The sequence below is a fragment of the Coccinella septempunctata genome, chromosome 2 (genome assembly GCF_907165205.1).
Source record: "Coccinella septempunctata chromosome 2, icCocSept1.1, whole genome shotgun sequence".
In the NCBI taxonomy this organism is placed as follows: Eukaryota; Metazoa; Arthropoda; class Insecta; order Coleoptera; family Coccinellidae; genus Coccinella; species Coccinella septempunctata.
In genome coordinates this window covers 28,076,645-28,088,223 of record NC_058190.1, presented here as the reverse complement: position 1 = coordinate 28,088,223, position 11,579 = coordinate 28,076,645, and the positions used below count along the sequence as shown (strand labels likewise).

The 11,579-nt window shown below is 37.2% G+C and overlaps 1 protein-coding gene across 1 annotated transcript; it reads left to right on the top strand.

Annotated features, from left to right (window-relative positions):
* The first annotated feature begins 549 nt into the window (after positions 1 to 549).
* On the top strand, positions 550 to 8,771 carry LOC123307642. Its single transcript, XM_044890029.1, has 4 exons — positions 550 to 975; positions 1,030 to 1,272; positions 3,853 to 5,133; positions 7,588 to 8,771. Exons 1-4 carry the CDS (start codon positions 768 to 770, stop codon positions 8,268 to 8,270), a joined length of 2,415 nt encoding a protein of 804 aa, XP_044745964.1. The 5' UTR covers positions 550 to 767; the 3' UTR covers positions 8,271 to 8,771.
* Positions 8,772 to 11,579: the final 2,808 nt, after the last annotated feature.

Here is an 11,579-nt window from a genome sequence, read left to right as displayed (position 1 = left end):
ACGGGGAGGCAATGAATACAATAATAAGGATAAATTCAGATGCATACCACCCGACGATATGAATATCGACAAGTGTTACGATCTGAATTGAACTAGCCAATTTGCCATCGTCAAGGCCAAAATGGAGTACGCTCCACCGAAGAAAAGCATCTGCTGACCATGGTTTCGTCCTCATTTGGCCTCATCAGAGCAACATAGCATTTTTCTGCGGTGGAGAATCAATCCAAATCATCAATTCCAAACGTTCTCCACCGTAGAAAAATACTATGTTGCTCTGATGAGGCCGAAACCATGGTCAGCATCTGCTTTTCTTCGGTGGAGCGTACTGCATTTGGGGCCTTGACGATGGCAAATTGGCTAGTTCAATTCAGATCGTAACACTTGTCGATATTCATATCGTCGGGTGGTATGCATCTGAATTTATCCTTATTAATGTGAATAATTTCTCAGAAAAAGAACTTAAGAAGTAGCAAAGAGGAACCAAAGATTAACTTTCTTCTTCCTCTTTGGAGGAACTCCTCTTTGCGAGTAGTTCAATCTTCAACAGTCAGGTGTCAGGTTTGTGGTTATGTTTTCAAAAGTGTTCTGACAACTATCGGTTTATCATAATTAATCTTGAAATGAGTACTAAAGGCAATTTTCAAATTAAAGGCTTCCTACTTTCATTAAATTCAGAAAAGCGCCCATTTTTACATCGTATTCGGAATCAATTAAATGGTATTCATACTCATTCAAAATGAGATGATCATTCTTTCATTTGAACAAAAATGTTTAAATTACTGATTTTTTTAATTATACTGCGGATTCTATGTGATGCTGAGGAAAACCTAATACTATTAACTAAAAAACGCTCTTCTTTTCTCGACACTTACAGAAGTTATGCAAGTTTGGCAATTTTTCAAGTAGATGTGCCTCCAAAAATAACATTTGTTTCTTTTAAATTATCTGCTGAACCCTTTGATCTCTCCATTTTTGGTAAGTTTGGGGCGCTCTACAAATGAACTCGAGATAAAGAAAAATCAATTTCAGGGTGTTCTCCTGAAAAAGTGTATGTATATGCGAAGAAAGGTTCAATTCCTTTATTGAACCCTGATAACTCGAGAAATCCAAAATGGGCCAGAAATATCACAAAGTCTGAACTTTATGGATTGGAATTATTGACTGATAAAGAATATGGGTATATTAATATATCTGCTCCAACTCCAGGATTATACTATTTTGCTGCTTTTTTTCCTTATGTGAACCCTGATAAAGTTGCCATAAAACAAAAAGGTAATTTGTAACATCCGTCAAGTTACTATTACTTTTTGAAATTCTATGTCTATAAACTACAATTTTCCTCTGCTTTCCAGGAATATAATCATTATTGATTGAAAGATATTTCAAGTTGAGCATTCTTTTTTCTTGAAACTCTTCATGGCTTTCTTTGCCTATATTTGGAACACTAGGAATTAAAAAAATGAATATTGTTGAATAAAAAAAATGGTTCAAAATCTTTCAAAACCACAAAAAAAGGTTCCAAACATATTAGTAGATTACTGATTGCTGGGTGTGTTGGACGGATAAACCAAACCTGACACTGCGACTAAGTGTTCTATTGTAGCACACAGGCAAGCTCTCCCTCCAGTCCCATCCTATTCAAAAAGGAGATGTCGGAGGGGGAGTGCTTCTTGAGTTCCTCTAGGACCAACTTTGGAGAACCAGAGACTCTAAGTCTGACCCTGTCTGCTACCGGGCAGTCAGAGAGGATGTGCTCAATCATTTCGTCCTCCTCTAAGCAGAGTCTGCAGAGTGGGTCATTGATGATGCTGAGTTTTTCAAGATGGACTCTCAGTCTATAATTTCGTGTGAAAATCGCCATTATAGATCTCAGATTGGTTCTAGAAAATCCTAGCCAATGACTGGTGAATGGGCTGGGAGGCATTGAGAGGGCCCTGTGCGAGTGACGGACTCCAGGACTGTTGCGCCAGTATTCCAGGACCTTTTGCCTTATCCAGCTGTTGTTCCATTCCCTGATTGAGGAATTGGAAATTCCTATACTTGGTTCTGGGCCAATAAGCTCTGATGTTGCCCCTTCTATGGCTAGAGTATGCAATAATTCGTTGCCTCTGAAGGCGTTTTGGAGTTTCAGTTCAAATTGACAGTCCTGGACAGCAGTTCGCCGGTGCGTGTATAGGCACTTTAACTAACTTAACACGTTGACTGCCCCCATTCTAATTTTTTTTTCACCCCCCACGTCCAACACATTCATCCATAGAAAAGGGTTACTTTTTAGTGATAAAATATATTTTCTATGAAAAAATTAATTCTACAGCCATTTAAGGAAATTTTCTTGTTTAAAATTTTCAAGTCCAATGGAAGGCTTGATGCTGACGTTTCTTGAATCATGTATGATTAATTATGATTGAGGTTATCAATACATATTTCTACAAGACGTTCAGCCCATATGAACCGACCACAATGCAGCGTTCATGAAAAGTAACCATATTTATCTTGAACGTTAAATGAATCAATGAATCACATACGACTCGTGGACTCCTGGCGAAAATCTTTATGCATCATATGTGATGCATGGGACAGTCAACGTGTTAAGCTGCAATCTAATCTCTCGCGGCGGACAAATGCAATTCGGCACTGATACTCGAATGCAGATCTGACCATATTGGATAGTCACAACAGACTGCAACTTATTTGGGTACTGGAAACTCAGGCTTCAGAGGCAACAAGCAATCCGATGCACTAGCCAGAGAAGGTGCAACCTCAGCATTTATTGGACCAAACCTACTACTGGAATTTCTAATTCCTTAATAAGGAAACGAAACAATAGCTGAATAAGGCAGAGGATCCTATAATGCTGGCGCAACCTTTCTGCACTGTATCTCTCGCGCAGGGCCATATCAGTGCCTCCCAGTTTATATAAGAACCAATGGATTCTTTAGAACCAATTTCAGATCTATAATGGCGGTTTTCACGGTACATTGCAGACTCGGAGCTCGCTTACACACACTTAGTATCGTCAATGAAACCCTATACATGTTTTTTCTTCTTTTTGTAGATTTATTCCCGGTAACGGGATACAGCAATGAATGAATGAATGAATGAATGAATACATGTTTTGCCTAGAAGAAGACTGAAACGATTGAGCACACCCTCTGTGACTGCCGGCGGCGGACAGGGTCAGACTTGGAGTCTTTGGCTCTCTCAAGCTGAATCTAGAGGAACTCAAGAATTACTCCCCCTCTCACATCATCTACTTCCTGAGTAAGATGGGACTGGAAGGGAAGTTTAGCCCTCTGAGCTTGTTTGTGTGCCACAATAGACCGTTTTGGTCGTGGTGGCAGGTTTGGTGGGTCCTACCAACACACCCTACAATCTGTAATAGCTGTGTTTGTGGTACTATTCCTAACTGATTCTGATATCAGTGGGAAATTTGAATTTCCACCCATGCAAAAACAAAAACCAATCCAACATCATCTGCAGATATCATTCCTTGTGAATTGGCGGAAATGTGAAATATCAGATTTTGAATATGTGTACCATGTCTCCCAATCATACCTGGGAAATCACATTTCCCCCGATGCATACAGAATAATTCTTTGTTTGCAGGTGATTCTGGATCTTTTCGTTATTTTTGTATCGGCAAAAGTTTCACTGATACTAGAACGGAAAAAGCACTTTGTTTGCATCATGAGTAATATTTTTTCAGAAACTACATATTATGCTTTTCTTCGTGCTTTTCTTCTCTTCATATATTCCTAGTTCTCACACTGTCTAACCAATAACAAGATTATGATGTTTTTCATTTCCTCACATAATCATTAGAGTGAAGAATAGAATAAAAATTTTTTTCAGGATTATCTCAGCATTGCACTGCGTTCATTAACATTTTGGTCTACATTGCTAAAGCAACGAATTTGAGATTACTTACAGAGAATTATAGTTATCATATAGAATCAAGAAAAAATGCAAGATACTATTATCAATTTTCTGCTACCCCAAACATGAAAGAAATGATTTTGAGAATAAGAAATATGAAAGGATTTGACCATTCTACCAATGTTACTCTTCGTTTGAGTTGTGACAGCTTGCCTTCAGAGGATAAATTTTTAGAAACAAAGACAATAAATTCAACTCGTAATAAGATAGATATACCTTACTGGTTAAATAAAGATGGACAATACTTTTTGGAATTCGATTTCAGCAAAAATATTGATGGGGAAACATCACTTGATTTCACTTTGGATGCTATCAGTATAGATTACACCTTCAAGAAACGAAATTTACGTACATTTTTGAGTAGTAAATTAGATCCATCACACTACAAGAGTGCCATAATTGACTATTATGAAAATCCTCACACAAGATCAGTCGACTCCTACACATCATACGAATTAATCAAGGAATCTGGTTCTGAAGCATTTTTGTACACATATAACATAAACCACGAAGAGGAGAAAGAATTTATGGTTCCTATTCCTCTGAATTTAACAAGTGGAGATTTTTCAGTTTTGAAATTTAAAATTGAGGACATAATTGATATAGGGGGTACCTTCGAATTCAGTATAGATTTCAGAACTCAATCTAACAAAGCAGGTCATGTTATTTTTTCCGAAGAAGCTGTTGATCAAATTATTATAGGATGTATTAGTCAAGATATGTATCAAATACCGACCCTACCTCGTTTTTGTGAATACAATGGAGTAAAGACTGTAGCTCCAGTTGTTATTAATAATACTGTTGACAATTCAACTGTTTTAATACCATTTCCAGAGTCTGGAATATGGTATGCAACTATTAAACTATTCTGCAAGCCCTGTAGGAATTGCCCATGTTATAAAAAGTGTAGCGAAAAACTGAGAACTTGTATTTCAAAGTGTAGCTGTGATACTATATTTTCTTGCAATGCATGTTCAAGGAGCTGTAAAGCAAGACTGCAGAAGCAAGTTGATTGCAGGAATTGTAATTGTGATGACAATTGTGCAAATACTCAAGCATCTTGCACTAGTTCTATTATGTTCGATCTGAGTTCTTTTCCATGTATCATGGGGAGATGTGGACCAAATGGACGATGTCAATACGTCTTAGTTGATGGTTATATTTTTTCTGCTTGTCAATGCAGGAATAAATATAGAGGTGAGTAAATTTAATTGCAATTTTTTGATATATCGACCGTGGATATTTGCATTGATAGCAGAAATAATGTTAAAGTAATTTTGAAATTCTTCCTTTGAAAGATGAGCTTTTATTATATGGGGAGGGTGATTTGCATATTCCACCACAATTAAGACACGGAATATATCTGAACCCGAGTGTTCCAGTCTCATTAAGTTACAATTTCAATATAGAAAAATGATTTTTACAATTGTTGTGAAAAAAATTTGAATAGAGACGTCTTTTTTGAATAATTAAAGAGAAAAGAAATAAGTTCAAAGTTATTTAGTTTTGAGCGAATAAACCAAAAGTGGTAGAGAATTGTAATTTTGGGGTTGTAATTTGTAATTGAAAACAACTGATGTAACTGTTGTGATATTGTGTCCCAATGAGCTTTTTGTTGTAGGTCACATGACATCAAATTCAAAATTATTAATGGAAAAATCTGTATATTTTGGCATTTCTATTTTCCAAGAAAACGATTTCAACTAACTATCACACTTGAGGTCTAATGCAATTAATTTTAGAATAACAGGTACTTCTATATCCAACGATTATCACAAACGTCTAAAACAATAATATAATTATTAATAATTTCCCAACAATTGTTTCGCCATTTATCACAAAAATGATATTCCTTTATATACAGGGTGTTTCTAAATTCCATACAGTGATTTCAAGCCAAAATTTTCATATAAGCAGAGGGTTCGCAAACGCCGTGTTACAGAGCCACTGGGTGTCAAAATTTGAATTCTTTTTAGTTTCTTCTTTATATCTTCTGCAGTTTTCGACATATCTGGCTCAAATTTTTTGAAGCATGTATTGAGCTTGAGGTTCTACATAATGAACATGCCAAATAATAATGAAAATCTACAAGGTATTTTTTTTTTGACGTGAGCTTTGTTATATTCCAAAAGTCGTAATGGATTCCTTTGTTCATTTGCAAACTTTTTGAACCCATTATAGTTTTTTGTATCTCTAACCGATTGCGATAAAATCGCTGCTGAACGGAAGACTGCTATTATCTGAATAAATGACAAAAAATTTATACCTACTCTATTTGGTTTCAAATCATTTCAATTCATAATTTAAGGAACATATTTCAACTTTTATATTTTCACAAAAGATACCGGGAATACCTCCCTCCTTCTGCGTTGACACCCTTCCTGCAGGAGCAATAGAGAAGTTACCTACTGTTGGCGAACCTTTATTTGAATGGAATTTTGTCTTAAAATTACTTATCGTAATATTGCTTTGAATTGTGAAACATCCTATATAGGTAAAATACTAAATAGAGGTAATAACTTAGGGGTATTATCGAAAAACAAGACAAATTAGGAAAAGACAATCAATTTGGATTCTGTAAGTTTGACTTGCCATCATTGCACCAATATGGTATACATACACCGCGATGGCGATAGACGTTTGGAGAACTAATCACGATTCTGTGCCAAAAATTTGCTTGTTGGGGTTTTCAACAATCGACTTTCTGTCTGAAATATTTTTACATCCCTGCTACTTTCGGTTACACCGGAAACAGCCTACTGCCTTCTTAATTCAATGTCCACTTGTGCACCTACACAAATGAGTTACAGTCTGTTGCTCTCTCCCAAATGTCACAGGATAGATCTGCATTCAAGTACTTACGCAGAATTGCATTTGTCCGCTGCGAGGGATCTAATGGGAACTTTAGTTTCCGTCAGGATTTTTTTTTACCTTCGCATCCAGCCTCTATCAAGAAGGTCATTAAATGTTCGACTGAAATACTGTCGCATACCTGCCTATACTGGCGCTAATCTCAATCTGTGGCCGTAGATGCCGACTTAACAACCAGGTTTAGTTCTGGGGCTTCCTTGAACCAGCACGGTCTTTAAAAAGTCTGTCATTGTGGAATAGCCAGTCCTAAAAGGAAAGGAAAAGGCGTATACAGACTACACTGACGTAACGTGAGAGCTCGTGGACCCACATTATAATGCGCCTGATGTTAAAATGTATCATAGGGTTTTGTTATGGTTATGCTTTGGATGATGAAATTGTAACGCAACACTCCCTATTACGCGAGGGAAGATTATGAAAAGTTCTAAAGCTTGGAAAATCAAATGCACACGGAGGTGTTGTTTAATGTGCTGTATGCACATGAATCTGTTGTTTCATGTCATGCCTGTGTCAACACCGCTCCATGTCTGACGCTGTGTGACTACGTCTGATAGTAGTCTGTATTCACTTCTTTCACTAACTTTATATTGATTAATGTTTTTACCTATAAACAGGATGAACTTTCATTTTCCGATTACTTGTTTAAGGAATTACTGTTATCATTCCATTCTTGATGTGGACTAACACATTTCCAGAACGTATTCGAAGAAATTTGAGCATAACAGTTTTAATGTCATCAGAACGATATTTTTTATTCAGCTGCGATTTCCTTTCTTCTAGGAATGGATTGCACAGATGACTCAGATGCTACTCCGTTTTGGAAAGTAGTACTTGGGCAATTTTTGCTCATTTCTAGTAACGCCATTATGCTGCCATGCGTTTATTTAGCCTTCAAAAGGAAATATTATCCGGAAGGAGTGATGTATCTGTTTGTATTTATATTTTCCTCATTTTATCATGCTTGTGATGTCGGGGACGATGCCATTCAGTTTTGTATTACATCCCATTCAAGTCTCCAGTTTGCAGACTTTTTTAACGCACTTCTTTCAATTTGGGCTACAATGCTTGTAATATCAGATCTTAAGCCAAAGCATAGGGCCATCCTTCATGTGCTGGCCGCTATTATATTGGCTTATTGTACTGTTATTGATAAAACAGGTGTTTGGATATTTTTACTGATCACAATCCCTGGTGTAGCCATAATAGGAATATGCTGGTACTTCAAATTTAGGAAATCTGGTAGAAATTTCATTAGAAAAAAATATCTGAAATTTTATTTTTCTAGCGGCGTCATTGTTATGCTTATAGGAGTAATGATTTTTGCATTTTTCCAAACTAGTGGAAATTATATGTATTTACATAGTCTTTGGCATTGTATTGTTGGTATCACAGTGATTATAATACTGCCACGTCCTGATACATTCCTTCCTTTAGAACATCCCCGATTAGAGGAACATTCATGAGTACCGAAATTAATTAGGAGTAGATTTTATACAATTGTTGAATTGTTATTCGTAAACACTGTTTTGATGATGGAGACGAGTATAATGTTACTGAAGCAGAAAGAACAAAATCAATTTTCATTAGCTTAATTCATTCTTTTTACTTTGGTGAGAACAAATTGATTTGTTGCTTACATTTTTCTTTATCCTTAACTTTGTAGAAATAAGTCTAATGATTTCAGACAAGCACTACGTTAATATGCAGAGTGTTTGGTGAATTGAGAATATTTTCATTCGATCACATCTTGACTTTCTTAGTGTGACAGAAAAAAATGCAGTTTGTTGATAACTGAATTTTATGTGTTCAAAATTCATATATAAGTATATATTTTGTTATTATAATTTGATATTTTATCATGTAATCAACTCGAACAATTTTTTGTGGTAACCAAACTTTTTGTTATATCATATATTTTATGAAGTATAAATTTTTTTCAGAATAATAAAGGAGAATTTAAAAGAGTGACACATTTCATTGAGTTCAACAGTACTTCTTCATCGAAACAAAAAACTTTGTTCGCAGTGCAATTCTGGACCGAGTCTGAAATGATTTTCGAGTTTCTACAACTGCAAAACATAAAATAATTCTTTGTGAATTGGCGTAAGTGTCAAATCCCAGATTTTGAACATAGCACCATGATCCGGAATCGATTCATAATCTGAAAGGATATAGAAAGAAGGTGCAATTCAATCCAAAGCCGATTGGAAGGGAGATGACGTTGAAAGTGACAAGATCAAGCTCACTGACGATACCATAGACCATAGATTATTATAATATGGCTATGGGCAGAACCCGGTTCGTAAGCAGTGGTGTAGCATATCTTCCTCTTCCAGTGCCTATCCGGTCCGGATGTTGGCAATCATCCTGGCTATCTTAACTTTATCAACTGATGACCTGAAAAGCGATATGGTCGTTGTAGAGTACCAGGTCTGTAGGTTTTTCAGCCATGAAGTAAGCTAGTATTCAGCCGCATTTTTGTTTTTCACAACTCTTCTTTTTTCCACCATCTGAAGAATTTCGTCCTTCATCCAGCGTTTCTTCTTGATATTTCTGTCCGATTTCAGATACTTTTGACCAGTGGTTTTTATTATATTCTTCAGTCTATCAATCTCCAAATCCATCTCATCACTAACATCACTCTCTTCCATCAGTACTCTATGTTTGGGTCCTTGAGTTTTTTTAATATCACACCACCCCTTATTTGATCTTTGCTTTCAATTTTTAATCTTATTGATCTCACTAATGGAATATGATCGGACGTTACATCTGCACCTGGATGTTTTCTGATATGAAGGAATTACGATATCTCTTATTTACTAGCATATAATATATCTGGTTTCGAACAACATGGTCAGAGGATTCCATCGGGGATTTCCAAGTGTACAGTCTTCGTGGTGGTAGTTTATAGAAAGTGTTCAGTACTATTAGTTGTTCTTCAGTAGCGAAAGTACTCAGGTGATCCTCCCTCTCATTCCTGTCTCCTAATCCATAGGGGCCCACACAGTCTCCTGATCTTCCTCGACCAATTTTTGCATTTAAGTCGCCCATTATAAGTGTTATATGGTGTTTGGAGATTTTATATGTGTTCAACAGCTCCTGGTAAAAAAAGGTGTAGCAGATAGACAAGTTATAAAGAAGATAAAATAAAAATACCTTCAACTTTGTTTTATACGTCTGATTTACCTCGACTACTGAAATCTCCAAGCGCACTTTTTGCAGACGACACCAAAATCTATAACCATGCGTCGAATGCGGGAGCTCTGCAGGACGATCTGCGGGCTGTGGACGAGTGGTGTCGAAGTTGGTTGCTGCCACTGAACCCCAGCAAATGCCACGTCTTACATCTGGGTAGAAATAATCCGCGTTACCAATATGTGGTCGATGGTCATCGCTTGAGCCCCGTTGACCACTATAATGATCTGGTCGTCATAGTTTCTAATGATCTGAGCTGGTCCCGCCACGTGGCGGCTGTTGCAGCAAAAGCCAGACAGATGACCTACATGATACAGAGATCCTTTAGGGGCTGCAGCTTGGAAACTTGTAGGACACTTTATTGCAGCTATGTGCGCCCTTTGATGGAGTATGCTGGACCAGTGTGGTGTCCTTCTCTTAAAAGCGATCAACTTCTTCTTGAGTCTGTGCAGCGTTGGAACACAAGGATTCCTTTTGGGAAGATAAGGCCAGACTATCACGCTCGTTTGAGACTGATGAATCTCCAAACCTTTGGAGATCGACGAGATAGAGGAGATCTTATTGTGACGTATCGAGCATTGCATGGGCTTTTTGGCGTGAATCTCGATCACATCTATAGAAGAAGTAGCACACAACTCCGCGGCCATGCCTTCAAACTGGCCAAGGAGAATTTTAGGACTACACAGCGTCAAGTGTTTCTCTCCAATAGAGTTTTCGATGGATGGAATCGTCTTCCACATAGTGTGGTTGGTGCCAACTCGGTGAACACGTTCAAAAACCGACTCGATCTGCTCATTCAGAACCAGAATTGACTTTTCAAGTGATTTTTCAAATGACTTTTCAAGTCACTGTGAACATACGTGCGAGTTATCTAGTTTATGTATTGGAGCATTCCATTTTTATTTTGTATTTTTGAGTTTATGGGTATAACCCCTACTCTTTTTGGAAATTAATAATAATAATAATAATAACTTTTGTGCGACAATGTTGTTTATCGAATGCCTTTAAATTTTTCACGAATTGGTGGATATCAATTTAATAAATTATATTTGATGCACTGCGCCGCCTTATTTTATGATAGCTTTGTCATTGCCCGCTTATAGTGTGAAGTGGAAATTGGCGATACCGGAGGGAATAATCGAGTATTTCATATCTCCTATTCCACCTCCTTTCTATATCTTGCATGTTTATAAGGCAACACCGTTGGCTTGTGCCGATGAAAAGTAGGCCAACTGTCGGTCTCCATCAAAGGAAGCCGATCGAAATCCCCTTGTGGGGATGTGTTGACCACTCTGGCCCCGAGCGGCTTCAGTTGCAATTCAGGCATGTTTACGGTGGGATGGACAAACGAAAACGTGAAAATTGTGTGCAACTGATTATTCAGTTGCAGCGAAGGGAGAGTTCATGAAAACACCTATTGAAACACCAAAGATCCCCTCTGTTTCTCGATGTTAGTAAAAGATTGAGTAAATATCAGAGACAAGGTTGTCTCTGGTTACAAAAACTGAAATTAGATGACGCACCCTTTAGCCGGCTGACCGGCCACCGAATGCGAAGTTGAGCGAAGCTAAATGATG

Bases quoted from the DNA above. Each gene is read 5' to 3' on its own strand.
- LOC123307642 (XM_044890029.1), top strand. From the start codon at position 768: ATGTTTAAATTACTGATTTTTTTAATTATACTGCGGATTCTATGTGAT. The intron at 976-1,029 runs GTAAGTTTGGGG...AATCAATTTCAG, and splicing joins CTTTGATCTCTCCATTTTTG to GGTGTTCTCCTGAAAAAGTG. The intron at 5,134-7,587 runs GTGAGTAAATTT...CCTTTCTTCTAG, and splicing joins ATGCAGGAATAAATATAGAG to GAATGGATTGCACAGATGAC.